Genomic DNA, 18968 nt, shown 5'->3' with positions numbered 1-18968 from the left:
CCATTGTTATGTCTAATTTTCCACTTATGTTTTTATTTCAATTACTTTTTTTTTTGACAGGCAGAGTGGACAGTGTGAGAGAGAGACAAAGGTCTTCCTTTGCCGTTGGTTCACCCTCCAATGGCTGCCACGGCTGATCCTATGGCAGGAGCCAGGTACTTATCCTGGTCTCCCATGGGGTGCAGGGCCCAAGCACCTGGGCCATCCTCCACTGCACTCCCTGGCCACAGCAGAGAGCTGGCCTGGAAGAGGGGCAACCGGGACAGAATCCGGCGCCCCGACCGGAACTAGAACCTGGTGTGCTGGCACCGCAAGGTGGAGGATTAGCCTATTGAGCCGCGGCGCCAGCCTCAATTACCTTTTAAAAAACACTTTCATCTCTCTTCCCTTCACTATAGGTGTTGTGATTTATGTCACATTTTACATACTTTATATTATTTGTCCATTTATATATTATTGTAGGTATAGTTATTTGTCATACTTTTTTCTTTTATATTTTATGCTTTGTTCAAATTTATTTTCTGATCATTTTACAGTATTTGAATATTCTGAGTTTAACTATATTCTCCACTTTAATATTAGCATATGTATTTATTTGGGGTTGTTTGATATTAAGAATTAATAATTTTTAACAATTTGCCACATTGATTTATATTTAGATGCTATATACATATATAGAATTGTTACTGGAAGCACATATTAACAACAAATATGTGAAATTAATGACAATTATCATAAAGTGGGGAAGAAGATTATATTATCTTGTGCATGATAATATTCAGTAAATCAATATTTGTAACTCTATATCAAAATTAAAAGAAATGCTTCATTCATTTTCCTCTAAACAAAACAAAGGACATATTTACAAGTTCAAAAACTATATATATATATATATATGTAGATAGATAGATATATCTATGTATACATAGATAGATATCTCTATATATAGATATATAGATAGATATAGATATATACATATATACACACACACACATATATATACACATATTCCTTATTCCCATGACAGATGAAATGTAGAAGAACAAAATTGATTCCATATGATAGGAGAAGGTTCATTTGTCTAGGGAAAGTAATGATAAACAAGGTGCTCAGAGGAAAAGAATAAGCTAGAAATACAATTGTCAAACAGATCCTTAGTTAAAGAGAAAATCAGATGGAATTGAGGCTGGAATGGAATCCTTCAAGAATCTATCATAACCTTGAGTCATCTATTGGAGCATCCATTACCACGTGGAAGGAAGCTCTTGCTGCTTCACAGGGCAATGGTGCAATCACAGTCAGAATGGCAAATAATACTTCTTTTGGGGGGATCTTTTTTTCAGGAAATTGCATTTACAATGGATGATGTATAGAGCAGTGTAATAACAGTGCCTAGGAACCCAGAACTGTGCCATAACAGATTAAGCTGCTGCCTGCAGCTCCAGCTTACCAAACGGGCATCAATTTGGGTGCTGGCTTCTCCACTCCTCATCCAGTTCCCTGCTAATGCTCCTGGGGGAGCAGCAGCACATGACCCAAGTGTTTGGTCCCTTGCGCCCAATGGGGAAACCCAGATGAAGGTTGGGGTCCTGGCTTTGGTCTGGCCCAGCCTTGGCCATTGAGGCTATTTGGGGAGTGAATCAGCAGATGAAAGCCTTCTCTTTCTGTTTCTGCATCTCCCTTTCTGTAACTCTGCCTTCCAAATAAATAAAACTTAAAAAAAATTTGCTTAGAACTGCCAGGATCATTTCCAGAAGAGATGACTAAAAGACTGAAATAGCTTGGTAAAGGGAAACAGACTGGGTGCCAAGTGCCCACACTCATAAGAGATGCTTAACTCGAAAGAGAGTGAGCTGCAGTAAGGACTATGATTAGAAACAATTTAGTGGTGGCTGGCGCCATGGCTCACATGGCTAATCCTCCACCTGAGGTGCCGGTACCCAGGGTTCTAGTCCCGGTCGGGGCGCCGGATTCTGTCCCGGTTGCTCCTCTTCCAGTCCAGCTCTCTGTTGTGGCCCGGGAGTGCAGTGGAGGATGGCCCAAGTGCTTGGGCCCTGCACCCACATAGGAGACCAGGAGAAGCACCTGGCTCCTGGCTTCAGATCGGCGCTGAGTGCTGGCCGTGGCGGCCATTTGGAGGGTGAACCAATGGAAGGAAGACCTTTCTCTCTGTCTCTCTCTCTCTCTCTCTCTCACTGTCTAACTCTGCCTGTCAAAAAAAAAAAATTAGTGGGATTTGGGAAAGCAGCCTGCATGAGGTGTGTGCTTAGGTGTAGAACATCAGATTGGCACTGCTGCTCTCTGTGATTCTGAGCATTTCTAATATTATCATCTACTCCTTACTTGAATTTGTTTTCTTTCCTTCTTACAGTATTTATCTCTTTTTTTGAAACGTACGTTCCTTTGTGCCAAAATATTTTATGGATCATCATTGGATTCCTGGCCACTGATATATATTAGCTTTGAAAATTGATGTTTCAGTGTTTAGGTAGTAATCATTTTGTAAGCATTTGAAGCAAGCATTATCCGACACGTTGCCATACTATAATCTACAAAGGTTTTACATTTTTGGTTCTGTGATTAGAATTCTTTTTTTAAATTTTTGTATTACGTACTTTATTGTACTTTGTTTCTATATAGAGAACAAATGTCATCTATTCATATGTACAGTTTTAAGAGCATAGTTTCACTTCCCACTCCGTCCTCCTTCCTTAACTCCCACCTTTTATTCTCTTTCAATTCCTATTTTCTATTTTATAATGACATATTTTCAAGTTGCTTTACAATCACAAGCTTAGCCCTACAATAAATAGAGAATTCAGCTGGTAGTAAATAGGAAAAAAAAAAAAAACACATCTCATTCACATTACATATTTTGCATTCTTTATATTAATTACCCCAAGTCAAGAAAACATATGATATTTGTCTTTATGGGACTGGTTTATTACATGAAGCATAATTGTCTCCATTTGCATTGTTTCATTGCAAAAGAAATATTTTATTTTTTAATTACATGATATTTCATTGTGTTTACAAACCACAATTTCTTTATCTAACCATCAGTTTATGGACATCTGTGTTGATTCCACATCTTAGCCTTTGTGTGTTGAGGTGCTGTAAATAGGGGTGCACAGGTGACTCTTTCTTATGCTGATCCATATACATATACATATGAATATGCTACAAATAACTCATAAAGTAATTTTTGCCATAGCATTGTTATTTAATTATTTCCTAAAAAACAATTATAACTTAATGATAACTTTAACTAGGCCCTTGGCGTTGAGATATTTGTACAGTAAAAGTAATGAAAATATATAAAGAATAGCTGAACATTGCAAATTGGAAGACATATTATTTTGGAACAGTTTCATACTTTTAACATTGTGACATCATTTATGCAAAGTCCTGTCACCTAAGGTTTAAAAAGAAATAATTAGCAAAAACATAGAGAAGCTTTGCAAAAACACATGTCGCACATCCTTAGGGGTACAGAAATAGATCTCCCAGGCAGAGGAAAATGTGACCAATGTGGACGTGACACTAGAGGAAGGTGGATGTGCATTATTAATGCGTATGTTCACTAGGAAAACTGCACTCTTCATCAAGAAGTAAAATATCCCATGTTCTTTAAAAATCCAATGTCGTTTCCAGGACGTCTGAGGACAGATGTGAGAAAATTCATCCCACAGAAACAAACAGCATAAAAAATATACATTAGTTGCTGTAATGCTTTGGAAAAATGCTGACTTATATGCTGATTTTTTTTAATCTTTCCTCTTTTCTCCATTCTTTTTCTTTCCATTTTGCTTCCTCTCTCCTGTCTGCTTCAATTAATTCTACTAAGTGAAAAATATTGTGTTATTGTGGCCAATAGCAATGTTATAGCTCACATGAGTTATAAGGAAGTTAAGGGATTGACATTTCATTTTTTCAGGTGTTTCTGACACACATATGGTGCCTGTGGTCTCCTATATGATTGGAAAGGAGTACTGTGTGATGTATCCTTGTATTTATATGTACTTGTATGCATATGTATATGCCTGTTTGTGTATGTGTTTATATATATTTGTATGTAACCATTAACGTGTTCATGTATATGCAAGTGTATGTATATGTGTATTTAAAAAAACACCGTACCATGAATATTAGGTAAAATGCCTATCAAATTGGTGACATGATGCATTTTCATAATTAGCACTATTTATAAACAAATCATATTTCAAAATCACTTTCTTTACCAATGAAATGCAATTTCATTTTGAACTACAATTCTGTAAATTGCAAATTTTAGAAAACAATCCTTCAAGTTAATATCATTCTGGATGGTTGTTGACTTGCCCTAACAATGCAAATGTCATTTATGAGAATAGAGGCAATGTGTTCATACACAACTTCATACATATTTTAAAGATTTATCCAAGAATGGTGGCCACATTAAAGTCACATAAAAATGTTAACATTATGACATAACAATTTCACTCATAACAATAAAAAATAGAGAATAACTATTGAAGATTGGAGGATTTTAATAGAGTTCAAACGATGAAGTGGTGGACTAGCTGTGCAGTCATTCCGTTTTCTATGCAGGTGGACTTGATTGATTGGTATAAATGGCGTATTCCTCAGTAACTCGCATTTTCTTTGATCTTGCTTTGGAAATACGTGCACAGGCAGACACCATTTACGACAATCCCAACATAGTAATAATCAAAGCAACGATCCATCCAAGTATATCTCTAAGATCAAATGGTCCTTCAAAGAGACTTGTATATTGAAAGATCCTAGAGATTAAGGGTCTTGCACTGGAAGGAGCCGGCCCTGAAGGCATCGACACGGAAGGACGCAAATTTGGTGGAGATTTTGTGGGAGATGGTGGTTCCTTAAGACAAGATGGAATAGGAGGTTGCCAAGTACTATTCTCACCACAGGTACTCAAATTGCTGCCATGAAGGTAAAGCCCTGGGTTGCATTCCAACTGAACTGTTTTATTGTAGCCATACTTTGTAGCAGATCCTGATACCAGCCTTCCATTTGTGAGTGTTGGGATTGGGCATTTGACCACTTTACACTTAGGAGGGTCACTACTCCATTTTCCAGGCCCAATACAATACAGCTCACTCTCTCCAATAAGTGAAAATTCATCTGGTCCAGACCCCGGAATGCACGTATAAATTACAACTGCATTATATTCAAATGAATCAGTTCCAACTCCGCTGTATTCTGCATTTGGTATTTGTGGAGGTGATGCACACGTAATCTTTTCACATTTCGGAGGACTGCCACTCCATTGCACATCTGAATTACTGAGTTGGCAATACAGAATACGTTCACCAATTAAGTGATAACCCACATTACAAACATATTCAATCTGGCTCCCGTATTCATAGCTTCCATTTACGAGGTTAACGCGACTATTTGAGGGTTCCGCTTGACGTGGACATGATTTTTTATAGCAAGTATCATTCGAAATCTGTGACCATTGTTGATTCACTTGACAAGTAACACTTTTGGGCAAAGACGACTGGTGACTGTATCCTGGATTACACTCATATTCCACTCGCTCCCCCACATTATAGGAGGCTTTCATGTCACCCGTGGGACTCATATTTTCAAATGTTGGTGGCTCACCACAGGTGTTAGAGGAAGTAGATGGCAGGAACACCAGGGTCAGCAGGAGAATCCAGAGAACCCACGGGGAAGCAGGGGAAGCAGAGGGACTCTGGCAGTGGTGAGGTGGTGCCTTGGGCGGTGCGGAAGAAGCTGCCATTTTCCCGGAGAAGAGCGGAAAACCTCAGCGCCAATCAAGCTTGGGAGTACTTTGTGAGTGCACTGATCAGACGCAACAATCCCCACGTTCTCAAAGTGTCAAGGGTCAAAGGACAGGTGGGTGTGGCCTCCTTGGAACACAGTATAGAAATCTCAAAAAGTTTTTAGAGGAGCACCCAGCCAGCATGTTTCACATGTTGGGTCTCAGGGGTCAGTATCAATGTAATCCTAACTGATAGCTTTTGGTCTCGAGGAAAAGCAATAAGCTTTTGTTCATGAAAGTCTCTGTGCCCAATATTTACCTAAGTTTTCAGAAACACTGATGCCCAGAATTTTAGGATTTTATTCATGAGCAAGGAGTCATTTGAAAGATCCAAGGATGACCAAATGAATAGGAAAAATGAGATGAGGAACGATGAGTGGGCAATAATCCATGTTTTAATAAGTAGCCTGTCCTTTAGGGGCTAGGCGTCTCATCAAGGACCCTTTGGGAAACTACGTGTCCTACACTGAGAATCAGCCTACAAAAGTTAGCAGCGATGCATTGGCTTTCTTTAGAGGTGTCTCCAGATTTATCAATCCCCGCATACCTTTAAGAAATGGTTTAGTGTAGCTGAATAGGATAGCTGAAGTGATCCCTGGGATTTTATTTTCTTAGAGACTGTTTAAGTATTTATTTGATCTTACTCATTACTTGTCTGCTTAAAATTTAGACTTCTCATGATTAAATGTTGGAATTAATATCTAGGAGTATATTCAAATCTTCTTTGCTATCCAATTTATTGGCATGCTATTTTTCATTGTAGTCTTTTATAATCCTGTGTTTTCTGTTATAATGGCTATTTTCTATTTCTGATTTTATTACAATTATATTTTGATAAACAATTTCACTACTTCTCCCTATATTCATTGTTATTTATGCCACAATTTACATCCTTTTATATTGTTTGCCCATTTACATATTATTGTAGCTATTATAATACCTTTGTCTTTTTAAATTTTATGATAGTTAAAACTTATTCATTACTTTACAGTATTGGAATATTTGAAGCTTAACTATATTCTCCTCTGTAATACCAGTTTACTTATGCTTCATTTGGATTCTTTTTAAATTAAGTTTTAATAATTTCTAACAATTTCCCACATTGTTTTCATATATAGATATTATTAAATACACATATTATTCTTGAAAGCAGGTATTAATAATAAGAATGTAGGATTAATGACAATTATAAAGTGGGGAATGAAGGTTATATCTTCTTGCACATGATATAATTTAGTCAATCAATATTTTTAACTCTATATCAAAATTCAACATAAAAGAAGTGATTCATGCATACTCCTCTAAACAAAACAAACACTGACAATTACAAAGAAAAACTTCATATTTTTTACACCCATGAGAGATGAAATTTGGGAAAAAGAACACAAAGATTAATTCTGTATGGTAGGGGATGGTACATCTATCTCAGGAAAGTAATTATGAATAAGGAGCTCAGAGGAAAAGAATAAGCTAGAAGTACAATTGTCAAAATGACCCCTGGTAATAGAAAAGATCAAATGGAATTGAAGCTGGAATGAAATCCTACAAGGAATGCTATCATGAATTTTGAGTCATCTGTTGGATCATCCATGACTGTGTAGAAGGAAGCTCTGCCTCTTCACAGGGGAGTGCACAGTCACAATTGCAATTTTGGGGGATCTCAATACCAGGAAATTGCAGTCAAATGGATGAAGTATGCATCAGTGTAATAATAGTGGTTAGGTGGCCAGAGCTGTGGCATAGCACGATAAGCTACTGCCTGCAGCTCCAACTTCCCATGCACTGGTGTGAGTACTGGCTGCTCCATTTTTCATCCAGCTCTCTGCTAATGCTGCTGTGGAAGCAGCAGGAGATGCCAGAAGTGTTTGGGCCCCTACCCACTTGGTAGATCTGGATGAAGCTCCAGGTTCCTGGCTTCGGCCTTGCCCAGCCCTGGTTGTTGAGGCCATTTGGAAAGTGAACCAGTGAACGGAAGATTTTCTCTCTCTGCCTTTGCCTCTCTCTGTAACTCACCTTTTCAAATAAATAAATAAATAAATAATCTGTTTTTAAAATAATATTTAGAACTGGCAGGATCATTTCCAGAAGAGATGACTAAAAGACTGAAATAGATTGGCAAAGGGAAACAAACTGGGTGCAAGTGTAATGTTCATACTCATAGGGGACTTGTAACCCTAAAGAAATGTAATAAAGGCTATGATTAGAAACAAGTTAGTGCTATTTGGGAAAGCAGCCAGAATGAGATGTGTGCTTAGGTATATGCCATTGGATTGTCATTCCTGTTGTCCATGACTCTGAGCATATCTAATCTTACCATGTGCTCCTTCCTTGACTTTATTCTCTTTCCTTCTTACAGTATCTATCTCTCATTTGAATCATTACTTCCTCTGTGCCAAAATATTCTGTGTGTCCTCAGTGGATTCCTGTCCACTGAAATATATCCACTTTGAAAACTGATGTTTCAGTCTTTAGGTAGTAATCATTTTGTAAGCATTATAAGTAAGATTTATCTCACAAATTTGTCTTATTTAATTCACAAATATTTCATATTTTTATATGTAAATAGAATTCTTTTGTAGATTTTATATTTTTATTGTATTTTATTGTTTAGGGAATTGATTTCATGAATTTCATATATACAGTTTTAGGAGAGTAATGATACTTCTCTCCCCACCCTCCTTTCTTCACTGTCACCCTCCACCCTCCTTCATTTCTTCTTTTTTATTTTTAAAGATTTATTTATTTATCTTTAAGAAATAGTTACAGAGCAGCAGAGGCAGAGAGAGACAGGTCTTCCACCTGCTCTTTTACTTCCCAAATGGCTGCAGTGATCAGAAGCAAGGAGCCAGGAGATTCTTCTGGGTCTCCCACAGGGGTGCAGGGGCCCAAGGACTTGGGCCAACTTCCACTGCTTTCCCAGGCCATAACAGAGGGCTAGATTGGTAGTAGAGCAGCTGGGACTTGAACTCGTGCCCATATGCGATGTTGGCACGGCGACCAGAGCTTTACCCTACCACGCCCCAGCACAGCCCCTCATTTCTTATTTTTAAAATTTTTTTACAATGATGTATTTTCAATTTACATTATAAACACAAACAACCCTCTTCTATATAAAGATTTCAAGTAGTAATTAGAAAAACCATTGTTCCTCAGGAGTATAGACAAGGGCTATAAGCCAAAATCAAAATCTCAAAATGTCAATTTTGCTTATATGCAATACATTTTTAGCACTCTGTACATTAGTTACCCTAAATCAGAAAAGCATACGATATTTGTCCTTTTGCAACTGGCTTATTACACTAAGCATAATGGTGCCTACATGCATCCATTTTGTTGCAAAAGAAAGATTTCTTTTTTTAAAGACTGAATATTCTTCCAATGTGTATATGTATCACAGTTTCTTTATCCACTCATCAGTTGATGGATATCTAGGTTGGTTTCCTTACTTAGTTATCTGGAGTTGAGCAGCTGCAAACATGGGTATTAAGATGCTAATTTCATTTCCTGTGGGTAAATTCTCAGGCATGGAATGTGTGTTCCATAAAAGCTATATATAGAAAGCACAGCTACCTGTAATTCATAAAATATTTTTCAATGGCATTATTATTTAAATAAATAATACCTATTAAACAAGTTTGTCTTAATGTGAACTTCAAATGGGCCCTTGGTTTTGAGTTATGTGTACATAAAATATAATAAAATATACAAGAATTTATTCAACAATGTAAATTGGAGGACAATGCTCTTTATTGTGGGACAGCTTCCTTCATTGAAAAGTATGACATCACTTATATAAAGACCTGTATTGTAAAGTTCATGAAAAAGCAATATTTAAAAGTGAAGACACGCTTTGCAAAAACAGATGTTACTGGTTCTTAGTGTTACGGAACTTGATCTCCAATGTAGAGGAAACTATGAGCGATTCAGACATGATACTTGAGGAAGGTGGATGTACCATTACTAATACCTATGTTCATAACTCTGAGCACTCATCGGAGGAATGTACTGTCCACCAAGAAGTAACATAGTCCATGTTCTTTAAAAACCTTATACCAATTCCAGGATGTCTGATGACAGATGTAAGAAAAAATCATTCCACAACAACGAATAGCAAAAAAAATATGCTTTACTTGCTGTTATGTTTTGGAAAACTATTGAATTTACAGACTGAGAATGTTTTTCTCTCTTTTTTCTTTTTCTCTCCTTCCCTTTTGCTTTCTTTCTCTTGTCTGCTACAATTAATATTACCAGGTGAAAGATATTACATTTTGTGGTAACCAAAATGTTATAGCCTACCTGAATTATAAGAAAGGTAAGAGATTGGCCTTTCTGTTGTTCAGATAATGTGCCTGACACACATATGGAGACCATATAGTGGTCTTTTCTGTAATTGGAAAGAGAACTGTGTGTTCATCAGTGATAGCTAGAGCTTCCTCTTGATGCTTGGGCTGAGTTCTTCTGGGATTTACCTCTTGTACTTGCTATAGAGTACGTAAAATGAGTACAGCACATCCAAAAATCCTCTAGAGCTTTGGTTGTCAGATAATACCCAGAGTGACACCAATTGTTCTTGATTTTAGAGGAAAAGAAATTTCCCCAAAACTTCTCAAACTCTATCCCACTCCAGGGCAAAAGAAAGAAGCAGGTTGACCACGGATTTGGATGTATTTGATCATGTTGCTTGTAAGAGAGCCCATCATTGTTACTAATTCTTGCCTTCCCATCTCTAGTTTAGAAATAGGGAAACACATAAGCATAATCTTTAAACATAGCTCTTGACCTACCTGGTTTAATTTGTTAGGGCTTCATAATGGGGAGAAAAGGCAAGAAATTGAAAGATCTCATTTGTATTACTTATATGATCCAACATGATTATATTTTTCTTAGTGAATTTGTTAGTGACTGAGAAACCTGGATCTAGGAACAGTAATAACGGAAAAGAAGACGAGGAATAGGGCTCAACAGTGCACTGTGGAATAAGGTGTGGACCCAGGATGGGATACAAAAAGGCATCAATTACCAGGTTTTACCTTTTGTAAAACCAAGTTTCACATGTACCTTTGCTCATCACACATACAAACACACCCCCCAGTGTGTAGATGTGCACATTTATGTAACATACGTGTCTTATATACTTTATTTAAAAGTTAACAATTGGGGGCAGGTATTTGGCATAGTTGTTTGAAGCTCGTTACGACAAACTGCCTCTGGTACCAGAGTGCCTTGGTTCACTATCATGCTCTTGCTCCTGCCTCCTGCTTCCTGCTAATGAAGACCCGAGAAGGCAGTGGTGATGTGTTCCTAACACCTACTCGGGAGACCTGCACTGAGTTCTCAGCTTCCCTCTTTGGTGTCTTGTCCATTTTAGGTATTTGAGGAATGAAAGGGCAGATAGGAGCTTGATCTCTGTGTCTATTTAGGCCTGTGTCTCTGCCTCTCAAATACATTTTAAAAATTTCAAAAAAATCTGAAATTTCAATAATTGAATTATATTTTTATAACCCAAAGATAGTTAGACAATTATCTTTTTTTTCTTTTATTTCCAGGCTGTTATTTATGTAATTATGATTATCCTATATTTTATATTGTTTACTTCATTAGCTAAAAGTGATGGCTTTTATGGTATCCCTACATAACCTCTTTATATTAGTCATTTAAAATACATTTTAAGTGTTCACAGAGAGGATAATTCCCGATTTGTATTTGGAGTATTTGATTTCTCTTACTCTTTCTTTTAAATATTTGCTTATTATAAATGGAGATCACTGACAGAGAGAGAGATGTTCCATCTGCTGATTCACTTTGCATATGTATGCCGCAGCCAGGCTGGGCTGGTAAAGCCAGGAACCATGAGCTTCTTCCAGGTCTCCCATGTGGGTGATGAAGCCCAAGCACTAGGGCCATCTTCCGCTGCTTCCACAGGCACATTAACAGAGAGCTGAATCAGAAGTGAAGCATTTGGGACATGAATCAGCACCCCTATGGTCCCAAACAGTGGCTATACCCATCCTACACCCCTTAGCTCTCTTTATTGTAAATTTGTTTTCCTTCTCATCTGCATTTTCTCTGCCCCCTCCTCTCATTTTAGTAGCAAATGAGTGCCTAAACTTTTTGATTTAATTCAGGTATTAAGATAGGTGATAGTCCTTACTTCAGGGAAATTTTATATCCGTTGATGGGGGATATTGAGATTCTTATAAAGGAGAGAAAACCATGGTGACAATATACCTCCAAAAAGTCCCTTAGTACAGGTTCACAGAAAATACAATTCAAAGGCAAATACATAAGCTTTAAAAGTAAAATTCATGTACATTTTTGAATATACATTTTAAAGAACTTTTTGAGAATTTACCACATGCATGGATTTCAAATATTTTTGACATTTTTCTTTTAATTTGAAAGTAAACATCTGTTAATTTCATTTCTCATGGCCTTTTGATATATCCTTGTATTTGTCCTTGGATGTGTGTGTGTAAGCCTGTTTGCGTATGCTTTTCTATGTAAACATAAGCATCTGCATTTGCATGGAAATGTATTTATGTGTATGTTTTAAAGCTTTGTACAATGAACATTATGTAAGATACATGTCAAAGTAGGTGAAACAATGCATTTTCATAACTGACTCTAATTATTTAACGAAACATATTTCAGAATCACTTCCTTTACCAATGAAATGTAACTTTACTTTGAACTTAGTTCCACTAAATTCTCAAATTTAATATAAGAAATTATTCCCTCAACTTAATATCACTCTGGATGACTATTGACTTGCCCCAACAATGCAAATATCACTTAAGAGAAAATAGAATATATGTTCATACTCAAATTCATACACATTTCAAAGAAGTATCCAAAAATGATGGTCTTATTCAAATCATATTAAAATGTTAACATTATGGCTTAATAGTTTCACTCATGACAGTAAAAGTAGAGATTATTTCAGATTTGAGGATTTAATAAAGTTCAAAAGATAAAATAGCAGACTAATTGCTGAAATCATTGTTTCATCTGCAGGAGGGTTTGATTTATTTGTGTAAGTGATATACTCCACTCTAACTTGTTTTCTCTTTGTCTTGTTTTGGAAATATTTAAAAAGGCAAAAACAATTACAATTCAATCAAAGTAATAATCGAAGCAATGATGCATCCAAGTATATCCCAGAGGTCAAGTGGTCCTTCCAAGGGACAGGTACACTGTAAGACACTAGACATTTGAGGTTTAGCCCTGGAAGGAACTGACCCTGAAGGACTTGCATTTGGAGGAATTGACACTGTAGGACTCAAAGATGGACCATTTGGCCCTGAAGGATCTGAATTTGAAGGCGTTGACACTGAAGGAGCTTTTGTAGTGGAAGGCGGTTGTCTTTCAAGACATGATGGAATAGGGGGTTGCCAAGTACTATTCTCAGCACAGGTAACTATCGCGCTGCCGTGAAGGTAAAATCCCTGGTTGCACTCAAACATAACATTTGCTTTATAGTAAAATTTTGTCCCAAATCCTGACACCTGCCTTCCATTTGTGACTGTTGGGATTGGGCATTTGACCACTTTACACTGAGGAGGGTCACTACTCCATTTTCCAGGCCCAACACAATACAGCTGACTCTCTCCAATAAGTGAAAATTCATCTGGTCCAGACGCCCCATTGCACGTGTAAGTTACAGCTGCTCGATATTCAAATGCATCACTGCCAGCTCCGGAGTGTGCTCCATTTGGTATGTCTGGAGGTGGTGCACACATAATCTTTTCACATCGTGGAGGACTGCCACTCCATTGCATACCTGTATCACTGACTTGGCAATACAGAATACGTTCACCAATTAAGTGATAACCCTCATTACACACATATTCAATCTGGTTCCCGTATTCATAGCTTCCATTTACGACGTTAACTTGACTATTTGGGGGTTCAGGTTGACGTGGACATGATTTTTTATAGCAAGTATCATTTGAGATCTGTGACCATTGTTGATTCTCTTGACAAGTAATAAATTTGGGCAGAGACGGCCGGTGACTGTATCCTAGCCTACACTCATATTCCACTCGCTCCCCCACATTATAGGAGGATTTAATGTCACCCTTGGGCCTCATACTTTGAAATCTTGGTGGCTCACCACAGGTGTTAGAGGAGGTAGATGGCAGGAACACCAGGGTCAGCAGGAGAATCCCGAGAACCCACGGGGAAGCAGAGGGACCCTGGCAGTGGTGAGGTGGTGCCTTGCGCAGTGCGGAAGAAGCTGCCATTTTCCCGGAGAAGGGCGGAAAACCTGAGGGCCAATCAAGTACTTGGCCAGTACAATGGGAGTGCTTTGTGAGTGCGCTGATCAGACGCAACAATCCCCACACTTGCCAAGTGTCAAGGGCCAAAGACAGGTGGGGGTGGCCTCGTTGGCACTCAGAAGAAAAATCACAAAATGTGTTTTAGAACAGAGCAGGGCCAGAATTTTTTAGGTGTTGGGATCGAGGAGTCAGTATCAATATAATCGTAACTCATAGATTTCTCTCTCTTGAGTAAAAGCAATGAGCTTTTGTTCATAAGAATCTCCCTGTCCAATATGAACACGATTTTCCTGAAACATCGTTGCCCAGGATCTTAGATTCTTTTCTCTTCAGTAAGGATTCATTTGGAAAATCAAGATTTCCAACAAATAGTAATAATAGCACAGATGTCTTTTTACCACTGACTTTCTTCAGAGGAGTTTCAGACACATAAGGGACTCTAGGCTCCTGGCGTCTGCTTGTCCCAGCCCAGCCACTGAAGGCTTTTCGGGATTGAAGTAGGGGGTGGAAAAGCTCTCTCTCTCTCTCTCTCTCTCTCTCTCTCTCTCTCTTTCTCTGTGTGTGTGTTTGTGTGTGTGTGTGTATAACTGCATTTCCAATAAATACTTTCCCCAATCCCTCCAAGAAAAGAAAAAGAGAATTGCATATTTCAGTGAACAAAGCATCCAAAATGACAAGGGGATCAGGGATGAGACATTGGCGATATCTACTGCAGTAAATTTATCATGTCTTTTTTTTTTTTAGAAAATTTTTATTTAATAAATATAAAGTTCGAAAGTACAACTTTGGATTATAACGATTCCCCCCCCTCCACAATCACCCTTCCACCCGTAAACCATCCCATCTCCTATTCCCTCTGCTATCCCATTGTTCATTAGGATTCATTTTTAATTATCTTTATATACAGAAGATCAACTTAGTATATGCTGAGTAAAGATTTCAACAGTTTGCACCCACGCAGATACACAAAGTCTAAAGTACTGTTTGAGTACTAGTTTTACCATTACTTCCCATAGTACAACACGTTAAGGACAGAGATCCTACATGGTGAGTAAATGCACAGTGACTCCCGTTGTTGATTTGACAATTGACACTCTGATTTATGATGTCAACAATTACTGAAGCTCTTGTCATGAGCTGCCAAGGCTATGGAAGCCCCTTGAGTTCACAAAATCTGACCTTATTTAGATAAGGCCAAAATCAATGTGGAAGTTCTCTCCTTCCTTCAGAGAAAGATATTTCCGTCTTTGATGACCTGTTCTTTCCACTGGGATCTCACCCACTGAGATCTACCATTTAGGTCATTTTTTGCCACAGTGTCTTGGCTTTCTATGCCTGAGAAACTCTCATGGGCTTTTTAACCAGATGTGAATGCCTTAAGGATTGATTCTGAGGCCAGAGTGCTGTTGTACTGTGTTTATGTTCTACATATTTAGGATTCTTTTTTTTTTTTTTTTAATTTTTGACAGGCAGAGTGGACAGTGAGAGAGAGAGACAGAGAGAGAAAGGTCTTCCTTTGCCGTTGGTTCACCCTCCAATAGCCGCCGCTGCAGCCGGCGCACCGCGCTGATCCGATGGCAGGAGCCAGGATCCAGGTGCTTTTCCTGGTCTCCCATGGGGTGCAGGGCCCAAGCACCTGGGCCATCCTCCACTGCACTCCCTGGCCATAGCAGAGAGCTGGCCTGGAAGAGGGGCAACCGGGACAGAATCCGGCGCCCTGACCGGGACTAGAACCCGGTGTGCCGGCGCCGCAAGGTGGAGGATTAGCCTATTGAGCCACGGCGCCGGCTCATATTTAGGATTCTTGTTCCTTTGTTTTTTCCATGTAATTTTCACAAGATATCTCGTTTTAGAGGTAGACTATGTCTCTAAAGCTTTTCTCCATTCTCTGTTCTAGAATTCTCTGAAGCAGCCAGAGCACAGGGGCAGCCTACACCCAACGACATTTGGAATGTGAGTTTCTGATTGGAGGGAAGTATATTGAGGTATAAATACTCAAAATACGGAAGAAAAATGTACTGTCTTAGGGTCTCACTCTCAGTGTAGCATAACTGACTTTGTGTTTTGTTTCACAGCTTTGATAACATTTATTTTAACTTCACTTTCCAATTTTGTTAGTTTTTTATACACCATGTTTTTAAGTTTCCATGTTCTTATTTACTTGTAATAAATCAACATAGAATCTTTTATTTGTTTATTTATTTTTACTTTTCATATGTCCTTTCTTTACTTTCTTTGTCACAAGTTTTGGAAAAACGCAGAAGATGGAGAAGAAGGACAAATGGCAAAAGGAAAGGATGTATTGGATGTAGGTATAAGAGAAAGAGGAGAAAAAGAGGTATGAAGAAGAGGAGTGGTTGGAATAAAAGGTGGGGAGGAGATAGAGGTACAGGTATTGGACACTTCAAATATAATAGTTACAGGTCAACACATAGAAGTCTAGCATCTACCTCCACAGCTTCCTTGAGAATATTCTAATCATTTTCACCAAATAATTATTGCCATATCTATACCACCTTTAAACAATTCAATATGAACTGACTGATGCTCTTTTGAGAGTAAGATTTTTGTATGACAAAAAACAGACATTTCTATTGGTAGGATTCACATAATTCAATTAAAAATGAGTTCATTATTTTTCAAAACAGTTATACCCCAATTTTTGTTCCCATTTTTTGCCTTCTATTTACATTTTATGTAGGTGGCTTGCTTCATGATCTGACTTAGCCTGAGCTTAAAGCTGCAATTATTCAGACAATTAATGATCACATTTTCTATATTCAAATTCCTAAAAAAAAGAACTCTTTTCAAGATTACCAAATGTCATAAGACAGTATTTCTTTGAACATGAACTCATTTACTTTTTTGGAAGATCCTTTCTCTTTGTAGAATTTTCTAAATGTGTACAAGTATTTCCCGTGTTTCTTGTTTACCTTAAGTACCTTCCACTTCTTTGAGATTTACTTTTTTCTTCTTTTGTTTTTCCCTCAAATTATTGAGGTATATTTAGCAAATAAAATTTTATATTTTCATGCAACACAGCCTGATGTTTTGATATATCTTCACACTGAATTGTTTATCACATGCAAACTGATTGATAACATATATCACCTCACAGAATTACCTTTTATTGTGTTGAGAATGTTTAAGTTCTAATTTTTAGAAGATTTCAAGTTTAAAATACATGTTTCACAATAGTTACAATGCCATATATTGAGTCTACAGAATTTGTTCATATGTAATTACCAAAAGTTTGACCAAATCTTCACATTTCCTACCCTGCCAACTACCATTCTGTTTTCTGCTTTTAAGAATTTATTTTTTTTTCTTTTCATATATAATTAAGATTGTATTTGCCTTTCTGTTCTTAGCCCTTTTGATCCTGCATTCAGATTTATCCATGCCTTTGTAAATTAAAGGATTTCCTATTTGGATTTAGGAATAATATAATGTTCATATAGATGACTATTCATATTAATCTATATGTGTAACAATTTCTTCTTCATTTATCTATTACTAAATGCACACCTAGGTTGATTCCATATCTTGGCTGTTGATTAGTGCTGTGGTAGATATATACTAAAAAACGAGATTATTCTGTCATCATATCAAAATATTACTTTTAACATTTAAAGTAATCATACTCTTTGTATTTTTACAATTTTGTATTTACAATGTTTTCTTTTCTACACTTTCTTGTCAACATTGTCTTTTATCTTGATGACTGTCCTTTTAAAGGCGTGGAGTGATGTAACTTAGTAAGTCTGATTTGTATTTTATTGACTTTCAGAATTTTTTCAGTTATTCTGTGATCATGTATTTGTATGTCTTCTTTACAGAAATGTCTATTTCCCTCATTGACCTATTTTTGTGTATGTTGGTTGCCTTCCTCCTATTGAGATATATGACTTTATTATATATTCAGGGAAATAACCATTTTTAGGTACACATTTTGTAGTACTTTCCCATTCAAAAGTCTCACTTTGTGCTGTTGTTTGTTTCCTTTTTTGTGCAGAAGCTTCTTGGCTTGATGTAATCACAACTAAAATCCAAGACTTTTAGTTTAATGTCTATTCTTACCTTTGTTACTTGTAATATAAAATTTACTTGTAATATAAAATTCGTGTTCAGACCACGTCAAGAAGCTTTTCTCTTTTTTCCCTAGTAGTTTCGTGGTATCATATCTTAAATCCAGTTGAATTTTGTATCTATGGTGTGAGATAAATCTCCAGTTTCATGCTTTTGAATGTAGATATTCCGTTTTTCCAAGAATTCTTATCCTTTCCGCATTGTTTATCTTTGACACATTTATTAAAACTGAATTGGCTGTAAAAGAGTCACTTGAGTCTGATCCATTGGTCAATAGTTCTGTTATTATACCAGTATCATACCTTTCTGATTACTATAGCTTTGTAGTGTACTTTGAAAACAGATAGTGGAATGCCTCCAACTGTGTTCTAATTACTCTAAACCACTATTATTATTTTGTGTCTTTTGTGGGTCAATACAAAATCTGGCAATATATATTTTTTCAATTCTGTGAAAAATCATATGGATACAAGAATTACATTGAATCTATAGATTGCTTTAAGCAATATGTCTATTTGAATAATATGATTCATTTAATAGCATGAATGTTTCTGTCCTTTTCAAATTATTTCTTAAATCTGTTATAGAATTTCATTCATAGCATTCAGCTCCTGCTTTAAATGTATTCCTTAGTATTTTTATAGTATTGTAAATGGGATTATTTCCTCAGTTTCTTCCCATGATTTTTGATAGTGTTTGGAAACATGACTTAATGTAGTAGTTTATTTTGAATCGTGAGATGTTACTGAATTCATTTATTGATTCTAATACTTTTGATTTTTGCGCAG

The 18968-nt window shown here is 37.0% G+C and overlaps 2 protein-coding genes across 2 annotated transcripts; both read right to left on the bottom strand.

Annotated features, from left to right (window-relative positions):
* Nucleotides 1-4684: 4684 nt before the first annotated feature.
* On the bottom strand, nucleotides 4685-5770 carry LOC138849858 (membrane cofactor protein-like). Its single transcript, XM_070074915.1, has one exon. The coding sequence runs from the start codon at nucleotides 5768-5770 to the stop codon at nucleotides 4685-4687; it is 1086 nt and encodes a 361-aa protein (XP_069931016.1).
* A 7148-nt stretch (nucleotides 5771-12918) lies between these two features.
* On the bottom strand, nucleotides 12919-14055 carry LOC138843123 (membrane cofactor protein-like). The gene has a single exon (XM_051854374.2). The coding sequence runs from the start codon at nucleotides 14053-14055 to the stop codon at nucleotides 12919-12921; it is 1137 nt and encodes a 378-aa protein (XP_051710334.2).
* Nucleotides 14056-18968: the final 4913 nt, after the last annotated feature.

Source organism: Oryctolagus cuniculus, chromosome 5 (genome assembly GCF_964237555.1).
Source record: "Oryctolagus cuniculus chromosome 5, mOryCun1.1, whole genome shotgun sequence".
NCBI classification, from domain to species: Eukaryota; Metazoa; Chordata; class Mammalia; order Lagomorpha; family Leporidae; genus Oryctolagus; species Oryctolagus cuniculus.
Note: the sequence above shows the minus strand (reverse complement) of the source record. Positions and strands in the feature narration are given on the sequence as shown.